General features: G+C 43.5%; 1 protein-coding gene across 12 annotated transcripts in view; it reads left to right on the plus strand.

The window, feature by feature from the left end:
* brsk2a (BR serine/threonine kinase 2a) overlaps positions 1–21,943 on the plus strand; it is a 119,975-nt gene that overhangs the window by 50,771 nt on the left and 47,261 nt on the right. For 7 of the 12 annotated variants that reach the window (XM_057050903.1, XM_057050892.1, XM_057050897.1 and 4 more), the window contains exons 1-2: positions 5,580–5,706; positions 20,347–20,441. In XM_057050903.1, coding sequence (XP_056906883.1) covers positions 5,595–5,706; positions 20,347–20,441 — 207 coding nt within the window. In that variant the 5' untranslated portion in view covers positions 5,580–5,594. Of the gene's footprint in view, positions 1–5,579; positions 5,707–20,346; positions 20,442–21,943 lie in introns of those variants that run through there. The other 5 variants (XM_057050895.1, XM_057050896.1, XM_057050899.1 and 2 more) reach the window with 1 other exon arrangement.

Below are 21,943 nucleotides of genomic sequence, written 5' to 3' on the forward strand. Positions count from 1 at the left end.
CCCGTTACAACACACAACCCCACCACACAGCAAGCGCCGAGAGATGCTATACACTCCATGCGAACATTCCGTCGGAATCCTTGAAAGAATGTTCACTTATTATGTCTGTCCTGCTTTGTGTGACATTTATGGCCCAAAAAACTCAAAATATATTAATATGAATCCATCATTATTTCATCATCATTACAAAAACTTATAGGCTACAAAAAGTTTAATTTCTTCCATCTGTTTCCATTTTTAACTTTTCATTCGTTTAAACTACTGGATAGTGGGTACACTCCTGGGAGACAAATGGTTCCCTCTATGGTTTGAGGGATTGATTGAAAATGGGATTGGCTGTGTGTGTGTGTGTGTGTGGGGGGGGGGGTGGTGGTGGTCTGTGTGTGTATGTAGGTGAGAGCAGCTCACAGCTCAACTGAACCAAGTTGGAAAGTTAAGAAGTTTTTTTTAACTCTTTTGAACACACACGTACACGCATACACACTCACACACACACACACACACACTTAACCTCTCTTTTATGCAACAGGGAAAAGTGGCATTAATGAAACTCTTTATTCAAGTGTTCTTTGGAGAACCTACCCAACATGAGCCCTGTAGCCCCCTTCCCCAACAAGCCCCCCAGCACAAGAACTCATTACTGCCAATTAGCTCAACACGTCGAGTCCTAATGAACCCTGTCACATACACACACTCGCATCCACTTTGATGCAGACAAATCTGCTGTACAATTGGGGAAAAGGTCTAATTTGAGCTGGAGTGCTGAGATGCTTGGACTCGAGCTCGTAGGCGTTGTGCCCCTGTGATGTAAATCAGATTATGGATGCCTGTGATGGTGGAGGAACCGACTGGATCTGAGGGAAGAGTGGCACCGCCTTCAGCAGCTGTTTAAGCAGATCTAATTGTGCCGGAGTTGTAGTCAAGAATATATCAAATAAGCACATTTTCAGACATGAAATGAGAAAAACCACAGTTGCTTCTATATATACATTGATTTTTAGAGTGTGACGTGCAGCAGATTCATGCTCGTGTTAAACGATTCTTACCCGCTTCGAACAATTCTTCACTTGCTGTGTGATGCGAGCACTTCTCCTCCAGAACGTCATAGTTGAATCGCTGGGACGACTGTTACATTAGGCGATGTTAAAGTTTGCTTGAGAGATGCGGTTTTCTGCACTTCTCAGAATCGAGATTTATTTCCCAAATGGGCAAAATATTTGCCGCTGCGGGGTTAGCAGGATGTCCCATCCTCTAATCAAGGGGAAAACCCATCTCAGCTGACAGAACGCGAACACTCATCTGAACAGAATAAAGCAGTGAGCATGAAGGAACCGAGGAGAGGTGCAGAGCAGGGCGCCTGAGATGCTGCGTGACTTTTTTGCAGGTTTGAGAGGGTATATAAATTTGGCTATCATGTTATCTGTGAAATGCGATCATGCACACTCTGCCGTTTCTGTGTCCTGAAGGAAAAGTAGATTGATATTGTGAATTTCAGGTCAACTCAAGCAGAAGAGCCTTAAAATTTGGCTGAGAAACTAAAACGATTGTCCTCAAACCTCCAAGAGGACCAGATCAGGAAGCAAAGATCAGCTCTGCTTACTTTTAAATTGCATTCTTGTTTGGTTTGGGTAGCTAGAAGCTGCAGCTGAGGATCACTCTCGTGAAATGCTTGAGTGAATTTGTGATATGTAAATGTGGGTTTTTCTGATTCTCAACACGTTGTCTTCTCTGAGCCTTCCTGGCCAACACTGCATTAAGATGCGGGTTAAACAGAATGTTAGCATTGTTGTTGGGGAAAGTATAGAGTTACATTGAGGTGGTTGACTGGTTTTAATTTCAGCATGATGTCTAACATAACGACGGGCACATTTTAAATTGATTTAACAGCAATGTTATTGGCTGCTTCCGTGCCTGAACCCCTGCACCGCACCTGCATGTAAAGCTTTAAATTAATTGATTGTGATCTGGGGGTGTGATTACAGTTTTAGCACCTGGTTTTAGGTTGCAGTGAACCGATCCCAGTATAGCGTGCCATTGCATGTACGAGGGTCAGCTCAGGTTAGCTTCAAGTTTGGTCGCGTGGAACGGGCACAGGCCGGTCACTTACCGGTCCTCGTGCACTGTGGCTCCGAGGCAAGAGGATGATCAGATGGTCGGCGTGCAACAAGGGCTGGAGTGAGTGAAAGGGGCTGGAGAGGAGAGGAAACAAAGACGGGGAGAGGGAGCGACAGGGTGATGAGGAAAACAAAGAGGAAGATGACACGGGAGCAGAGGGCCAGAGCGTGCAACCGTTCCTATTTTAGCAACAGAAGGAAAGGTTTTGTTAATGTCAGGAAAGGAAAGAAAAGAAGAATCAAGGTCACAAAAGGTTTTTTTTTAATTTATCAGAAGTTGGGTTAATTATTTCAAAAAAGGACTTGATTTCAATTAAACAACAAACATATAACAGATCAAATGTTTATGATTAGGTTTATATTTGATTACATGTGATTGCTACAAAAATGATGTAATTCCTTCTATTCGTGGTTCAAATTTCATTCACAAAAGGGAAACACACGCACACACACACACATGCGCGTGCGCGCACACTTACTCTGAGGAAACCTTCGAGTCGCGCTGTCAGAAGTAATCAAACAAAAGCAGAACAAATTTAGTGCTCTCAGAAGTCGAACAGGGGCCCCCGGAACAATTAGAAAATATTACCACAGCTGCCAGCAAAGTGTCACATGAGCAGCAGCGCAGTGTGACGGAGATGAAGAAGAACAAAGATAAGAGTCTTCATAGATTCTGGACTGTCTCACATCTTCAGAACGCCGAATGTGGAATATCGTTTGAAGGAATACCAGTAAAGTCTCAGCATCGGGAGCTCCAAAGCTGCTGTGCATCCTGGTCCTGGTACGGCATTAAATACAGCATTAATAGAACAAGAGTCGATCCATGTGCATAAAAACCTCTAAACGAAAATAAGACAGGACAAGTTGATTCTTTCTCTATATTTTTGTTAATTAATTTCATTAGTTGTGACACAAAATTTGCTGATATATGGTTCATTGAAACCTGTCCAAGAAGTTAAATAGATATCATCGTTAACAGGTTTGGAGAGGGAATAAAACCCTATTTAGGCCTAGGTATTGTTCCAGACCAGGGGGTGAATTAAATATTCACTCTGCTCCCTGGTAATTTACTCACTGCTCCAGATTGGATTTTAACCATCAGGAAATTAGAGAATATGCTCTGTATTAGACATGGATTTTCACAGGACAAAGCCAAAAGCCTCCCCGGTGGGGCACGGCAGCGTGAATTTGATTAACCTCGTGCGTGAGATGAATTTTCAGCCATGATCACAGTCGCCCCCAGAGTCATAAACCAGACATTAAAGACAGGATCACTTTATTGAATATAATCAGACCTGATTAACACCATCCAACTGTGCTCATGCTCCGTGCAAACAAACACTTCTACATTAGCTTAGAAATCCTCACATTTCAAAGGTTTGACCTACAAACAGAATCATCTATTGATACTTTTCTTCACACTGAACACAGACAGTGCTCCAACAGGTCTGTAGCTGCAATTTCAAACCATATAAAAAGAAAAACAAAACTGGTTAAAAAGAAAAAACTATGGGAAGAATAGAACAGTTTAGTTATTTTCCCCGATCTTTCCTGAAAGGTGTGATTCTGTATTCATTAAAGACTGATTCCATTATTCCTGCTTCTGAATTATGACCTATTTATCCCGACCCGAGCGTGCACGCAGAAGCGCTCAGAGGCAGCGGTTGGTTGACTTGTGGAGTGCTGCTTGGTTTGCTGCGATGGATTATAGTGTGACGTCTGAAGCCGGAGTTGGATTAAATCTCTAAAGACTCATTTAGATGACACTGTAACACGAACAGGCTCGCACACACTTACACTCGCATCCATTTGGTCGATGTCGCCACTCTGCCTACCTCTTTTCCTCTCAGCCTGCCTCATTTTTCCTTCATCTATCTCTCCTTTTAATTACCAGCGGTTTTGTTCTTCTCATCTTTCCCTGGCTAACACCGCTAATATCGCAATTAACTCCTGTAGGAAGCGTTCAGCCGCCGCCTTTGTTGTGCTCCATGCTGCACGGCGGCCCACATTCCTCCGCTGCTCCATGGAATATTACATGTGTGATGCGGAGCTCCATTTTAATGGAGGGAGCGAGGCGTAATCAAAGGTGGCCTCATTTTACTGTGAATCATAACACACATGCTTCTTGTCTGCCGGGTGTGTGAGATATTCAGGTTTCTCTCAGCTGGCGAGCGTATCCTTCCTCCGCTCAGCTTCTTTGGGACTTTCTTTCTGTCCAGCCTCTTTCTTTTCACTTTTTATCACCCTGTGTTTTTGATACCTGTCATGGTCTACCTTCACCTTGTCCTTGGGGAGAGATAGAAACAATCATAAAAGAAAAGGGAAAAAACCCTTGAATTTCACAAGGTAGCACTACATCGTTGACCTATGACTGAATCGTCTTACAATCCGCAGCGTGTCGGCTCAGGATGCTGAAGGTTGTTAGGCTCATAAACCTTTTGACACGGTTGGATTAAAGCCCTAAACGGAGCATGCATCGATTTAAAGTGAATTGCACAACGTTTAACTGCGCATTTAAGGTGAAAATGACCTTCTCTTGAGAGTGAAGTCCCTGTGGAATTTGAACCATAATTGGCTCAGAATTCCGCCACAGGACAAGCTACGACCTTCGACACCGAGGATGTTGGTCTTTTGGCAGGATACCCAAAAATACGCTAATGCTTTGGTGCAGAACACGACCGACTAGATCTCACTCAATCAGTGTTAGCTTTACTTTACAGGACTCACACTTGTGCATAGTTACTGTTCGTGTTGGATCTCATCTCACAAAAGTAAACACATCACTCTCCTTGGGGCACTGGGGTATTTTAAATGAAGATGATTTTCAAGAATTTCTAAAATGACCATCTGTGTCTTCCTGTCTAATGAGAGGTCATTAACTTTTCACCTGAAGTATTGTTCTGGTTGTAATTGTGCCTGTTTACCTGCGCACACATACATTTGGCACCCTCGCTGAATCTGCCTTTCAAGTTCAATGTCTTTTCCCTCTCCTCTCCCTCCTGTGATGATTCCAACAACTTTCTGCCAAACTCTTCCCTGTCAGAACTTTATTCCTCTGATCGTAGAGGTGGAGATGGAGGGATGAGTGAAGGTTTGGGGAAGCTGAAGTAAGTGTCACACTGTCAATTGAGGACGGTGGAAAAGAGCAAGGGAAGAAATCCCCAACATGAAGGAGACAGGAACATCTGTGTGGGAAGTTCAAACAGCCTTTGAAAGGCAAAATAAGATTCCGTTTGGAATTCTCTGGCTTGGTAAACAACTGGGTTTTATTTTGGACGTCGGTTGTGTGAGTGTGTGTTTGGATGAGAGCAAGTGCTGCGCAGGGAATCATCCAAGCCTGGTTTGGACAGAAGGAAGAGAATGCATTAAAAGGAATGAAGAGGCCAGTTTAAATCCAACCTTTATCCAATTAATTCTGATTTGCATATGTTTATGGTGACGGCGTCATCATGTCTGATTTGATTTTCTAATCTGTTGTGAATGAATAGAAATATATTACTGTGGACACTAATTTTGTTTTCCTTTTTCTCTTTTTCCCGGTTTAACCTGACCGGATGGAACCGCAAATCCTCAATTTTGTCCGGTTTACCAGGTAAGACAGAGTCATCTGTTAATAAAATCCCTTGATCAACAGCTGCTGAAACAGACGTGTGATAGCATGTGAGAAAAAGTGGAATCATCTGTAGGAAAGCCTGTAATTGGATCAAATGGGTACTTGAATTTAGTCCTTCTTCCTTATTTATTCTTCTCTGATGTCAAAGACAACAGAAAGCCAGTTATATCTGAGAATATTTATGCAGGCCTTCTTACAAAGGTAGTTATTAGATTAAAAAGGTGTAGATTGTTGTTAATAAAGGGGAGAAAACTTGGTAATGTTGTCTGTCTCACAGTTCCCGGTCACACCGATCTTGGTTTATTTAGGTCAAAAGGAGGAATCGGCTCCTGTGTTTATTGCATTTTTCCCATCATACTTTGCTGTTCCAATCAGTTTTGTTACCTTGCTCTGCTCTCTGATTGTTTCTTTTCATTGACCAATGCTGTAGCTGTGTGTGTGTGTGTGTGTGTGTGCGTGTGTGTGTGTGTGTGTGTGTGATAGAGCGTAGCATGGCTCTGAGGTGAGGTGATGGTATGTGAAATCACTGACATTACAGGCGTGGGGGAGGCGGTGGCATTTCCACTCTGCTGCTGTACTCGAGTCGACAGGGGCACCATCCACGTAACACATTCCACCTTACCTCCGTCTCCCTTTCCCGATCTGTCTCACTGTCTCTCCATCAACCCCTCTCTCTCCCCCATCTTCATCGCCACACTCACCTCTTCCCCATATTCCACTCCTCCCATCTTGCTTTTCTCCTAGCAACAATAACAGTGTTTTCTCAAGCCTACAGCACATGGGCGTCTGAAGCTATTGTGGATTTATTGCCTTTCCAGCTCTTAAAAAAAACCTTAAACAGTATTCTCCTCTTTTAGAACAGTTTTCACTCCTTTTTTATCGACATGCCTTGTCCATCTTAAGGGGGTGGCTGTTTTGCTTTGCTGGCTCTTCCTCTTTTCTGTTTATTTGCAGTACAGCAAGAAAATGAGAGACAATTGCAAAGAGGGGAGAGACAGAATGGGGCTAAAATTAAAGGACTGGGAAAGACAGGGAGAGAAAACGACAACAATAAAGAGAGATGCAGTTCAGATAAAAGCTGAGACGGAATTGTTTGCAAAGGAGGAAAATGGGAAAAAGAGAGTGAATGGGGGAGTCAGTAGTGCGGGTGAACGGGAGCCCCCATATGGATGGAGCTGGGACTGGTACCCATCATTTCTCTCTCTCTTTCTCTCTCTATAGGGACGATATTTAACCCGAATAGTCAACATTGAATGCTGAATGTTCTGCATATGTTTCTGTGACTGGTTCTGGTTAAATGCACAAAAACAATTCATCTTTTCTTCTCCTTTTCTTTTCTTGCTTTTCCCCTCTGCTGTATGTGCATTTAAGCACCACAACAAATCAGAAGGCTATTTGCATCATCAGCTCTGGGGTGTGTGTGTGTATGTGTGTGTGTGTGTGTGTGTGTGTGTGTGTGTGTGTGTGTGTGTGGTGTGTGTGTGTGTGTGTGTGTGTGTGTGTGTGTGTGTGTGTGTGTGTGTGTCTATGCTAACTATACTAAAACTATGCTAACCGGTTTTCCCTCAGTCCCACACATAGAGAATAAAACTTGTGTCCTATATTTCCCACACCTACCTTTGCTTCTACTCTAACCTCTGGTGTCAACCATCCATCAACTTCCTTCATGAAGCACTTCTGCTTCTGCCTTGTCTCCATAGTAACGCAATAGCAACCCCTCACTTGCCAAGCCCTTGACTTGAACTCAACCCGCCCCTCTCACACCTCTCTATCTGTCATCAGTGGCTGAGAGGATTGTCCATCAGAAAACCTGACACCACGATTGGCAGTTGCTGCTCAGACATGCATTGCCAGTGCTCCTCTTCAGAAGGAGACGAGCGGGTGAAGGACGAGTGTTGGAATGCAGAAATTGGTTTACCTGGATAGAAACCTGACAAAGGCTAGGTCCTTGCCTTTGAAGGATAACTGGGAAGGGTCTTTGAGAGGTTTCGATTTGAATCCGTTTCTCTCCTTGATTGCCAAGTGATGGAGCGTGTCTACAGCACACGTGCACATCCATCACTTAAGGGCAACATGTATCAATCCATTGACAGAATCATTCATTGCCCTTACGCCAGGACACACATACCAGTGCAGTGATGTACAACATGTAGACATGTCAGAGATACCTGCCATGTCCACAAGGCTCATGTGACAGCTTCATCAACATTACCATGATATATAAAAGCCGTCGTCTGTCCAGAAAACATGACATGTTTCAGAAGTGTCTGCACTGGCACTGAGTATTGATACTGTGTGTGTGTGTGTGTGTGTGTTGTGTGTGTGTGTGTGTGTGTGTGTGTGTGTGTGTGTGTGTGTGTGTGTGTGTGTGTGTGTGTGGGTGTGTGTGTGTGTGTGTGTGTGTGTGTGTCTTGAATTCTCTGTGAAACAAATTGACTGTTCTTGGAGTGAACGCATGTAAAGAGATTGCCTAGTTGTAAAGAGATTTTGCGTTATTGACTTTACAATAAACAAGGACGTAAACACACATACATTCCGGCCTATCTGATGGTTGTGAGTGTGCACCCACTGGGGGGAGGTGCTGTCGCTGATCAATACCTCGTCAGCGGCTATGACTGTGTCATTATCATTTTAATGACTGCAATATTTTCCACACTGATGCCCTTCGAGATGTCCAAGGCAACCTAAGAGGCCTCTGAAGGTTAACCGCTACTGCGGGTTGAAGTCAGGTGTCACGCGATGGATGATGACATTTTGAAACTGCCCGGCGCCCCCTAATGAAGATGATCCAGAGGTTATTGATTGGTGTTGAAGTTCAGCAGAATTAAAGCCGGTCTTTCTCTGTACGTCCACAGATAAATCTTTGCGTCTGAAGCGGTATCAACACGGATGCAATCACAGGAGATCAACATTTGTGCAGGTTTTAGCTCAGAGCTTCAGAGAGTCATTTAGTCTGAGTGAGTGCGCTTTTATAGAGAAATCAACATACAGGCACTGAGATGATTTAAGAAGTGAAAAATTCTTAAATTTGAACTTGGATCCACCCGTTCTACTCTAATATTGCTTCAGAATGTCCTTAAGGTCGTTGGATCAATAGTTCAATGGAGAGTGCAATAGACAGACCGGAAGTAAATGAGACAGCGCATGTGTTAATGTGATTGGGCTCGTGTGTCTGTGTGTGTGTGTGTGTGTGTGTGTGTGTTCTCAGCATGCATCTGCTCCTGTGGTCCTGTATGTGGTGACAGGTTGACATCAGAGTAAAAGCCCCCTGAAGTCATGTCCAACAGATGTCTCTGTGCTCTCTGGGTGCCTGCTGGAGAAACATGCAAACCTGGTGTTCTGAGTTCTCTCTTGTCATGTTTATTCTGTAAAAGAAACTTTTAATTGTCTTAATAGTGAGTTAACACATAGATATGACCAAATGTAGTTCAGACATGGGCATGATTTTGATTTATTGTCATAAAACCCATTCTGAATTCAAAATGATAGCAGTGCCTTAAGTGAAATCTATTTTTAAATGTAGGCATTGAGGCAATTAATAGAGATTAGCTCAAATTTAGCAGTAGTGCTGTAAAGTGTAAAACATTGGTAGCACTCAGCAGGATGGCATGACAAGATTTAGCTTGAACATTCCTAAAAAAGCCCGAGAAGATTTAGAATAGAGTTCCCGAAAACCAAGATAAACAACAGAATGCCTGAAATATGTGGTTGCCGTGGAAGCGACTCAGTCACCTGATCTCAGCCCGTGTCAGCAGCTTCTTCTGAAGACCAAACTAGAGGTAAAAGAAGCAAACCACCAGCAGCTGAAGGGAAACTTTACTGTTCATATCAGCTTTAAAAACGGCCGTTGTGTAGTGGTGAGCCCCTGTGAGGGAAGGCGTGCTGCTTAAAACTGGACCTGATGGTCGATTTCGTGCTCTTTATTTCAGTTGTCACCACTTTGGGAGCATCTGCACTCCTCGTGCGAATGTTCCAGGCCCGGTGACACGAGTCGTGTCTCCGTGAAAGCCGGCAATCTGCACACTGGCTCCTTTCCAAGCTTTCATTTCCACTCAGCAGTGGGATGGTACCCTCTCCTGTGCATGTACATGCACTCCCACCAGCACTGCCGATGCAAGTATAGAATCGGTGATGCCAACGTCCAGATGACCAGATATTTATAGGAGGCTCGTTAGAACACTCATGTTGTTTTTAAATTCAGATTTCCCTGTAGGTGTTTTTGGTTTTTGTAGACATCAACACACACTCAGACTCATTGTTGCTCTTTTTAGAATGCATGATGCAAAAGCCGAGTCATTTCTCCCTTATGTCCCCCGGGAGACGGCGGAGGGGGGCGAGACTTGCGCAAACAAAACAGATGTATCAGGCAACAAGGAAAAACAAGAGCAGACGGAGTGGGAAGGAGTGACTGATGGAGTGGATTGAAGAGAGGGACGAGGGGACACGGCGAAAATGACGGGGCGACTCGAGCTTCGTGGGGGAAGCTAAGAGATGGGTCTTTCAGTGGCTAATAGAAATTCCCATGGTTCCTCATTGAAATGCAGCAGTGGCTTAGGTAATGAGCCTGCTGCCGCTGACGCATTGATTTAGCCCAGAGAGTTGCTCAAATTATCCCACCCCTCAAGAGAGATGTCAACAGCTCCACCAATGGCTGCGGGGGTGATTACCACATGTCCTATCACCACACACCCCCCAACTTGTCATGTGCAGCAGTCTTCCTCCGCCTGCAGCCCCTCCCACAGCTCGTCCCAGCGGCTCAATATATACATTATGTTTATCTTATGAACGAGTGCAGATCATTAGTGAAATACGAGTGAAAAATCAACATTTAATAACATTATCCTTCCCAAATAATTGTTCTGTAAGATAACAGGCAAATTAGTGTGCCATGTCTTGTGTACTGTGCATATATGTGAAGACAACATCTCCACTGGGGGAGCCCTAAAAGTAACTATAGATGCGTTTTTGTAGGTTTCTGGTTTTTAAATATCATTATCGAGAGCTTCAGTCATGTTGGAGACCCATTCCATGCCGCAGGCATCCTCACCTCTTTGTTGCTGCTGTGCCTTGAGGTGCCTCCGATTGAACTGTGCAATAATGGCGAAGAGTTGACACTTTGACCTTTCTCCTGCGCTCTGCCTGTTCCATGCTAGTACAGAATAAAAGGCTGTAGAAAGACATGAAAAAGGAGAAGTCAGGTGAGGAAGCCAATTGGTAGGGTTTTTGAGGGGTGTGTGTGTGTGTGTGTGTGGTGTGTGTGTGTGTGAGAGAGAGCGAGAGAGTGTATTCTTGCACATCCTAGATAGTGACGATCAAAATACTTATTTTACTGGCAAAGTGAGGACATTTTTGGACATTCAAAAATGAAGTTGCACTAGTTAAGCTATTGAACAGAATGAACAAACAGTGAGTGTGACAATAGTGTCTTTAAATTTTTCTTATTCATTATTTTTGTCGCTTACAGGAAAAAAGAATACTCAATTGTACATCTGTAAAATATTCCATTCAACTTCGGGAGCCTGATTATAATAAAATTGTTTGCTGTAGGTGAGAACATAGAGAAAGGACAAGATTTGTCTTCTTTTGGATGCTGTTGGACGCAGGGTTTGTACCTCAGTGTTGTACGAAAATATCACAAAGACTCATTCTCTGTCCATGTGCTCAAGCTGTCATCTCCCCTGCCTGCCCCAAAGTGGGAACGCGGCGCTCTCCTTGCCAATTAAACTCCAATCAACAAACCAAGATGGAATGAGACATCGAATTACATCCAATATCCTCTCCCATACTCAAGCCTGTAGTTGCCAGACACAAATTAGCTTACAAATTAAAGCTCTGAAGTTGGGAGAAGTTGAGCTGCCAGATAACAACCAAATAACATCCTGCCAGCATCTTGATGTGTACTTCCAAGTTGGCTCCAGCTTCCTGCCTCCTCTTGAAGTGCAGGGGGAGTTTTTCCTGTTTGAGCTTTGACCATCCGTTTCAATCAACATTCAACTGGGCGCTACTTATTGAGACAGGCTGATGAAAGCTAATGACACTGAGGCCTGCTTCGCTTGAGCCATGTTTCCTTAATGAAGATATTTCATGGACAACCCAACTACAGTTAATCATAGATGAGGAAGGTTTGATTAATTGCAACCCTCCACACACACACACACACACACACACACAAACACACACACACACACACTCAGTTGGCCTGTTTGCAAGCGCGTAGTGTTTATCGTTCACGTAATCGTGAAAGAAATCCAGGGACAGCGCACCGCCAGCGTGTCTTTCTACGGTTACAGCAAGGTTTCGAATATTATCCAGTCAGATGTTTAATAATTCATACACTTATATTGGGGGTTATCTAACACATGACAGGCAGACAGCGCGCAGTTCTTCCGAGTGGTGTCTGGGGGCTCTTCTGACTGTGAAGCCTATCAGAGAGTCATCGCCGAGGCACCGATCCTCAGCTCATCATTTCACCTCTTTATTTGACTCTCCCCTCTCTGGGGAGGAGAGCATGTGCATCTTTATTATGCACCCACCTTTCAGAAATGACAAACTGGCAAGAAAGACCGACATCATATACTGCAAACGAGTGACGACGTATGTGCGTGTGTTTGTCCTGTTGCTGCGTTGTCGTGCTGTGGCTAATTAAAAGGAGCCTGATTGCATTATTCAGGAGGCTGTAATTATACATTCCTTTTGCTGATCCCCAGTCTGAAGCATTAAAAATAGATCTGAGTCTTTGTGCTCCACCCTCCGAGGCAGCACTTTCTCACCATAGTTCTTCCACATCTGTATTTATCTAGCCTTATCGGGATTTCTTCCATCTCTCATTGTCATAAAAAAGTGCTCGCTACGCCATCATTCAGGATGGATTAGCTATTCTAGTTGGATTCAGGCGGAACATTCCTCTGACAGTGACACTCTCACTCGAACTCTGGGACCTGAGCTCGCGTCACATCAGGCCAGAGATTCAAGAGGAATATTTCATATCATTCGTGACAACTCTGCGGAAGAGATTCAGAGATATCGCTGCTACTGATCAGTTTAATGAGGAAACTGCCTTCTGACAACAGATTATACTTCTGCCCAAGAAGGTTTTCGTGACTTTTTGGACCAGTTGGGCCAAAAAATGGGGGAAATCATGTGTACTAGACTTGTGGGTGTTGCTTGGTGTTGAAAAGACTGAAGTTTTATGGCCAAAGACATTCAATTTTTGCATAAAGACGTCAACATTTTTTGAAAAAAGTCGTGTATCAGAGCATTAAAATAATGTCCTAAGCTGTTTTCTTCTCTGGAATCATGTTGCCTTTTATTTGGCACGTGTCTGCTTGTTGCCTTATCATGCGTTGTGTTGTCTGTTAATTTTCATGCATCTAAGCATCAGTGCACTCTGCACACCAACGCACATTGCACACTGTTTGATCCACGAAATCTGTAGCAGCTAACTTCAGTCATGCCCAAATCTGAGATGCATTCAGCACAGATAAAAGATAATGTTGCTATCTGCACAAAAACGATAACACTTGGCAATATTTACTTTATGGTTCCAGCTGTGCAGGAACTTTTCACACAGTGGCTGAACTTTAATTTTCTGTGCAGCCAAATATTAGCTACCTCTGCCGCTAGGGCTTAGCTGCCGACAAAAGAGCGAAGCTCGCGTGTTCCTCAGTGCAGGTGATGAGCTTCTGAGGACGTGTTCACGCATACATTTGCATATTGGCGGTAAAAGTGGGTGGGGATATTTTCTGGATCTGCCAGTCACAGGATTTATTGGTTGACTCATGAAGGCTGAGTATTTGCTGGTTTTGAGTAATGCTTTTCTAACTTCTCTTGTCAGACTGTGGAAAATGGAGCCAGAACTGCATTTCTCTCTCTCCCCCTCACACACACACACACACACACACACAGGTTTGTGTTGTTAGGCCAATATTAGGTTTGTTGAAATATAGCATGTAAGCAGTTGATTTGTCGAGCCCTCTGCCTATAAAAGCAAAAATCTCTACTGACAAGCCCCAGAGACTCCACCACTGCTACTCCAGTTAAGTAAGGTCTCCAGGGCTGAGGATGACTAGAGATCTTGACAGTGAATGTTGTCATTACTTACTCAGCAACTGAGGATGTTTTTCCCCACTTGTTAAAAATGGTGATGCTAAAATTTGTATCTTCTTTTTGTTGTGGTTTGAAAAACATTAGCTTTTTTCCCTAGCAGGAGGGATTTCTAACCTTGGTGAAATGGCGACTCTGGGCTTTACTTGCATTCTTTTCTCGGCTGCAGATGAAATTTGGAGTGCTGGCACCTGTATCTGTGCAGTGCAGAGACCTTTGCTCCGAGTCTGAACATTGAGGCCATTCAGCTCTTTTCACACATGATTGAGCTTTCTAATAGGAAGAATTTGATTACGTGATATGAGTGATTGGGTTGAGTGATGGAGCAGTTCTGAGCCACAGCACTGAACCGCTGCTCCGCTCTGAACTCCGGGACTGACCTTATTGTCTCAATATATCCCGAACCATGTGGTTTAATCAGTTTTTCCATGCTAAAGTGCTTAGACAGGGTATTTCAGAAATATGGCTCCATAATTTCTGCCAGGATCAGTATTAGGAACCAGCAAACACATCAATTCACAGAATTCCAAATGCCTTTATGTAATTCCCACCATCTCTAAATAGTCCTGAAGGAATCTGCTCTGAAGGAAGTACCAAGTTGATTGTTTCCACCCTCACTTTTGCAGAGAATTATCTTGTAAGGGAATTGGTGAGCAAATGCCTCCCTTCAAGCAGGGCAAATAAACAGTTTTCCGCATGCATGCGTCAGTGTGCCTCCCTCCTCAGTCTGGCACTCCGGGGCTAAACTGCTCTTCCCGCTTTTGAAGCTGCTCCGTTGGCTGACTCGTGCGTTGCTACTGAGGCTGTAGCTGCGGCTCCGGCGATGATGTTTGCAGGGGAATTCAGGCTATCTGTGCTGACGTCACGGCTGACTGAAAATGCGAAACAAAAAAAAAGGCAATAAAGAGAAATGGGAAGTATACAGAGATTTAGTGAATGAAGTGGGAGGAAAACAGAGACGGTGAATTTTCACCGAGCAGTGGGTGAAAATTGTTTGATCTCCTACAAGCCTGCTTCCTGCTGCACCGTGTGACTCAACAGCTTTCTGCTGCTATATTCTCTCCCGTCCTCACTTTCTGGGTAGATGAGAGGATGCGATGGCACAATCAGGGCAAAAATGGAGGGAGAGGAAAAAGTTTTTGGAAGCAAAAGTTATTTACAAAATCTGTCAACTGGAGTTTAAGGAGGTAATGCGAGTAGGTCATCCAGATTCTCCATAGAGTAACGGCTTTTAATAGATTAACTGAGCTATTTTAAATCAAAATCACTGGATTTGGCATAACTGATGGTGGTTGACAGGTCATTATTTTCTGACCCTTGCCCTGGTGAAAGAGATGTATAGGCCCTGTTAAGGACTTTATATCCCTTATATAAAAGAGATTAGTGAAAAAATGGCAGAGTAACGCACTGCACTTCCATACAAAGTCTGAACCGAGGGCAGAGCTTTGGCCCCCGAGTGGAGCGTTGGGGAGTTTGGGAGCAGAAGCAGGAAGCAGCACACAGATCTGAGCCTTAGGGCAACCAGCTCCTTGGTGCCAATGCCTCAGGAAGAAACCAGCTAAGCCAGCATAAGCTACTACCATCTGCTGGCAAGATCAAATTTGAAAGTGAGAGAGGTGTGCAAGTGGAGACGTCTTGTTTTCATCCTTCCCTCTCCTCGCCCTTCCAGATGGAAATTAAACTATCCAGTAATGATCTTTACCCGCTTGGATGCCAGTGCCGTGAGGAAGCTGAGAATATGGTGTCGGTGTGTGTGCGTAGATCCAGACGAGCCTCAGTGTTGCAGTCCTCTCTCAGTGGCTTGCCTTCGTCCTCTGAATTTCTGATCGATGGCAGGCCAAATCCTTGCCGCTACTCTCTGGCTCGATCGGCCCTGCCCGTTTAAAATCGAACGCTGATTGGCGTGCTTTGGAAGCTGGAGTGCAAAGGGCTCTCACGAGTTAACGCGGAGGGAAACAAGGTCTGACTCACTGGAAGAGGGGATGTTTTTGGCCACTGTGTATTGACCAAACGGCTTTAAGGGAAAGCAAACATTAAGATGTAAATGACAGCCTGCTGGGAATTCTCCCATTAATTCTCCCAGGAAATCAAAGATTTTTAGTCAAGTGGTCTAAACACCTTTCACTTATAATCTCCTAAATTCCCTACTGTATTCTCCCCTTCTGCAGAATCTTCCCACACCCTAAATGGATTCAAATTGATTATGGCACATATTATTGGCATGCAAATCGGACATAGAATGTTTCTTTTAATCAACAATTGCCGAGATGAAATCAGGTTTGCAGATATGTCAGAAGGTCACCAAATTAACTCCTTCCCTCTTGGCATTCTGGTTTATTGGTTATGTATATATTCAATATAAAATAATAGTTTCAACAACCCAGCCAACAAATTCGAAAATGTAGGAGAAATGGCAAAGTAAGGTTTCCCATAGGACATCAATTCTGACTTGACATTTGGGACGTAGAAAAAAAACCAAAAACAAAATTACACTGACGTTGCATCAGCTTGTGTATTTCACTCTTATTTCTGCGAATTTGTGTGATTCAACTGTGTCCAACTGCATCAGCGTATGGTTAGACATGAATATATTATGGGGTTAAACCACTCATACACGCATATATTTATATTAGAGAATAAATAAAACATTTATTCTGATTTGAGATTTAAGTTGGAGCTCCCCCCCCCCCCCCTTCCTGTGAAATGTGCAACAGGATCCTGATCCAAACCACTGGTGGGTCTTTAGATCTCCTTCAACTATCCCCCGTCCTCAGTAGCCTGCACTGAAGGAGCTACCGGGTTCTTTCGTCAGCTGTCAAAGCCAGCTAGAGAATGACGGAACCCACATTTTTGAAGTGGCGCTGCAGCTTCCAGAACTGTTGGAAAGTTCAGATGCTCACTGAACCACGAGGTTCTCGGTCTGTGTCGTCCTCCAGTGGTCCATCAGAATTAGCTCATTAATCACAGAACAGCACGGGAAGTAAAGAGTTCAGGCCTTGTGGCCCGTGGTCAGTCGATGGTGGCCTCAGTGGCCCGTTTGTCTCTGGTTGGTGTCATTACTCTGACGCCGTCACGAAGGAGAGGGCTTTTGATGCTATTGATTATGGAGGAGGGGGAAGTAAAAGAGAGATCAATGCTCTTACTGATTTAACTGCATTATAGACTTGGGTTAGCTCAACAGACTGTTTTTGTCCGTGTATTTTCTGTCTCCATGGGCCAGTTCAAATGCAACACGGCACTGCCTTTCTCTCTAGCCGATTAAGCACATGTTGAAACAGCTGAATTTATAGAATCTGTATGGGAAAGCTCAGTGGTATTCCCCAGGCGAGTGGCTGATCTTTGTGCTCTCGTTCAAAGCCTTATGGCTGTTCAGAGACGACCCTCACCCGGACCTATCCAAATGAAACCCCGTATCATCCATGCTATCTCCTCCAGCTTTATCACTTCACATTCAATGCGTGCTCACTCAACCCTCTCCGTATCAACACAGGTGAAGGCCAAAGGTATCAGGCAGCCAGGTAGATTACACGTCATTAACTAGACAGGGTGTGTTAATTTTGGGTCAGAGAAGGGCAGAATATGATTAAATATTACAACACACATGATTAAGATCATCGCTGTTATTATGGAGACATCTGTTGCCCTTAATGCAATTATATACTCCAGGATATTGAGGTTGGACAAGTTCAGGGATGAATCTTCGAGTACTCATTATTAAAACATCAGCTGAGTTTATTTTCAGCGGTTTTCAGGACAACTCTAATTGCAGACCTTTGACCTCAAGCTTTGGCTCTGCTCACCATTTCATTTATGCTCCATTATTTTAGCTAATTTCTGTATTCTGTTAAGAACAATTGTTCTAATTTCTCTTTTTTTCTCTCCTAGATATGTATCTATATAGCTTAATGAGACAAGCCTTTGAATACCACATAGTTATCATGGTACAAACACATAGTAGAAGTCTATAATCATTAACATTATATTGAATAAATCTTGTTTTAGACTTCTAGCTTTTTACAAGTATTTCCATCATATTTGATGGTGACAAAATTTGAGGAAAACGGGATAATGTTGATGTTGATAATGTCTTAAAAAGTTACTATTAATGTCCTCTGATGTCCACTTGTCTTGTGTGTACTGTGGTGTCTTTCACACCCCCAAACTCTGTTCTACCTCTGAAATAAACTATATAAGATATTTAAGAAGTGTGGATCAGAGTAGAGGCGGGACAAAGTTTGATCCACATATCCTAATTCACGCCCTGCTACTCAACCTCGGCCTGATTTAAGGTTAAAACGCGGGAAGTACTTCATTAAACAGCAGAAGCAGTCTCATGAATGGAAATGAGTTTTGAAGGGTTTAATAATTGGCAGCAGCCAGACTTAAAAGCCCCTTTCACATATGCAGTATAATTCCGACTTCATTAAGGGTTTATCGGGAGGAGCCGTATGTGTGGACATCAATGTCTGAAATTTTTTGTCCTCGTTTTATCCTGTTGGATCATTAGTATAAACCTTGACTGCGGCTCAAGCAAAGATGAAGCAAGAAAACTCTCTGTAGAAGTGTGCAGTGTGGGGGGTGGGCGTGATGGGGACACCCTTTTAAGAGGACGAAACCTTGAGCAGGACCTTCCCGCCAATGGAAAAGGGGTTTTCTTGTGTATACCATTTTTGATTATTTTTATTAGGACTGACAGCATTTTGCTCAAAGCAGCAATTATAATTTCAGTGTGCTTTAATATGGCTTTAGTTCAGTCACTGTTTAAATTCATTATTGAAGTTGCCTACTTTTATTCTGAACTTCATTAATTTCATCTGTGAGCAGCGTTGTTTGAAAGTCCTGATGTGCTGTCATCCCTTGCTCATTTGCCTCTCACTAATGTGCCCTCTGCTCACCAAAACATTGGCATTAGAGGAAGATAGATGGCAAGGAAAATAATCCGGTTAACTTTCACATGTTTGTAAGCAGATATTTTCTCTTTAATGTGTTTATCGTGACTTATGAGCTCCTCTATAGCAGCCATTAACATATGATTACCATCACTTGGCTAATGGGTTTGTCTGTCGCTTCCCCCTCCTGCTAAACTACTTTATTTCCCTCAGTAAGTCTTTCTTTATCCTTATCTTCTCTATCTCTTTCCCTTGTTTTTCCTCTTCCCATCCCTCCCTGTCCTTTTCTTCATTATGTCTTTCCTTCTTACGCCTTTTCTGCTCCGTGTGTCTCCACTTTGGGCCCCCATGGCCCCGCATCTCCCCGAGCAAGTGCGCCCACTCTTCTCTCCACCATTCTTTAATCATCTGTGGCTCTTCATTTGAATATTGCATCATTATCATTGATATTTTAGCTCCCTTTGTCTTTTAAACCCTTTTCCTGTCATCATAAAACTCATTGGCAAACTTTCTCCCAATCCCCACTGATTTTACCTCCTTTGCTGGTTTATTCAGAAAACCATTTGTGCAAGCTAAAAGTGGTGCTTGCACCCCTCAGTTTGATTGTGGACATCTCTTTCCTTTGTGATGTCTCTAACTGCATCATGAAGTTTATTATATTAGCCCTAAATTTCTCTCTGCCAGCAGCCAGGTTGTGGGGGAAAGAGAACCTTACTATTATTCTGCTGTGATATCTCTTTATATTTTCTGTCAGGCTATTAGAGAGCTCAAATTCTGCCGTTTGTACAGGAGAAAACAAATCTGTCATCTCTAATTCCCCGAAGTGCCACGGGGCCATTGGGGAAATCAGGAATAAAGAAACCGTGCTTGCGTATATGCGGCTGTTTGTGTGTTTTTTCAGGTAATCAGATGGAAGGATCTCTCTAATGCGCACACAGCTGCGTGGTTTGTGGCAGAAAGTGCCTTGTTGTGTTTGTCGTGATATCAGAAGCAGAGACGCTGCTTTGTTCCACCGTGACTGCACGTTCACCCGGGTGTCACCGTGTGTTTTCTGCCCATGATTTAACTTGGGATACCTGGGATGTTTATGTGCCGAGTAAGATGTTCCTGTGGTAGCGCAAATAAGAGTTATCATTACATGCGCGTCTGGGATACTGACACTAAGGCAGAGAGTTCCTCTGGGAGGTGAGCTCCAGGAGACTTGACTAATATACTGATATGATGATGTTGTAATGGGACTTGCTAATTTATTCCCTTCTGCTTTGTTTTGGGGAGCCTGGGTTAAAGATGAGTCTCACTCTTGACCTTTGCCTGTGCAGCTAATTCTAATCACTTAGCGCCTTCATGAGAAACCAAACCCTTAAGGGCATTTTGATGTTATTGTAAGAACCTTTGTATGGAGCCACAAGCAGTTTTAGCTGCTCTAGTCAATGTTTATCATGCAAAATAACTTAGCTTTCTTCATATAAATAATAGGACACAAAATGTCCCCATTGGGAACAATTACCGGTTTGATTATTTGTGTATTAGATGCTTTCCAGGGGTCCTCTGAACACATTACTTTGATATTATCCCCACATGCAGATCTAACAGTCTGTTTTTGTTGTGTGGTTTCTCTTTTTTGCAGGCTTGGTCAAACTGGGAGTCCACTGTGTAACGTGCCAGAAAGTCGCCATAAAGATTGTCAACCGTGAGAAGCTCAGCGAGTCTGTATTAATGAAGGTAAGTGTGCAGCGTTTCAAGCAGCTTTGATATTTGCTATTAAAGTTATATTTAACTGAAGGTAAGACAGCACCACCGGCTCCCTGAGGTGAGTAGAAAGATTGAAAAATGAATAAGCATCCAAGCAGACAACGGTACTGCTTGTACAATACAAATAAAAGCAGTTGAAATAAAAGTATTGGCTAAAAAATGAGCATCTCTAACCAACCCCCCCTTCCCCAGGTGATAGCCCAATGCTACCTATGCAAAGAGCCTTGGGCAGAATTGGGCAGGTGGGTTATCTGTGTGGGAAGGAGTTGAAGAACACAGGAAGGCCACAGCCTTTTCAATTGGGAGGGTCGCACGGCAAGGCAGAGCGGTGGCTAATAAAGGCTACTTGGGGCCTGCGGTGGTCCATAATACGGAGCAGGACAGAGACCCATGCAGCTGTGCTGCTGGAGTCCTGTACGGGTGGAAGGAGGCTGGTTAATAATGCCACCCAGGGCTTGCAGATGTCTTTACAGCAGATAAGAGGGAGACAGATGCAGCTGCCCAGACCGTGCTGCTATAATGAGCTCAAGCACACAAATAACACACACATATCGGCATTATGCTTAAGTCTTCTGCAATTCCAATCATCCTGACTCAGGTCGTTTTAACTGGTGGTTGGGGGTGATGATGGTGGATGGTTGTCGATGTATCCTGGTTTCAAAGCGTGCGTTTAAATCGCGGAATTAAAATCCAAAAGGCAGAGTTGAGTTGGATCAGTGCTTCTCATGGAACTGTGCCATTTCACAACCCAGAAATTGTCTTAGGGGTTAAATGGATTTTGCCTGGATTCTGAAGCCTCCTTTGGCCCCACCAGTCCTCACACAGCCATGTGACACACTTCATACCAGTTGGAAAATAACACACGATGAGTAACTTTTAAATGTCTATGGTACACATTTTCCCTGTTGTGTTTATGCTTTGTTAATGGTTTACCCTTTAGTCTTATACAGTCTTATACCATCGGACCTGTCTTACATCTTCTGTCATCTATGGTGTGGGCTACTCCCTCCCAGTGATGTGGGTGTACTGGATCCTGCAGAGATATGGTGATAGGTACATATAGCTGGGCTTTCCGGGTGAATTTAAAATTTGGAGATTTCAAACAGGAAGTGTGCACTAGAGTTACCGGTGGCATATTGAGCTTAACGAAGTGTGAAATCACTGGTTGATTTAGTGACAGTTGGTCTTTGAAGTGGCAGATTTTCATTTGAAAGCTGAAATACTGCAGTCAGCAGTTCCCCAGACATGAATCAGAGCTACCAAAACCCACAAAAAACAGTAAAGCAGCTTTCACCCAAAAAACACCAACAAAAATGTTGTGGGTTAATCTCCCATGCACGGCCAGAAGTATTATATAAAAACAAAACAAAAGTAAACACACTAAATTGAAGACATAAAAATGCAGCAACTCTAAAATTGACTTGCAGGATACATGCAGAGGAGAGCGGAGAGCTTAGAGCAATTGTTTTCTC

This window comes from Takifugu flavidus, chromosome 13 (genome assembly GCF_003711565.1).
Source record: "Takifugu flavidus isolate HTHZ2018 chromosome 13, ASM371156v2, whole genome shotgun sequence".
Classification (NCBI taxonomy): domain Eukaryota; kingdom Metazoa; phylum Chordata; class Actinopteri; order Tetraodontiformes; family Tetraodontidae; genus Takifugu; species Takifugu flavidus.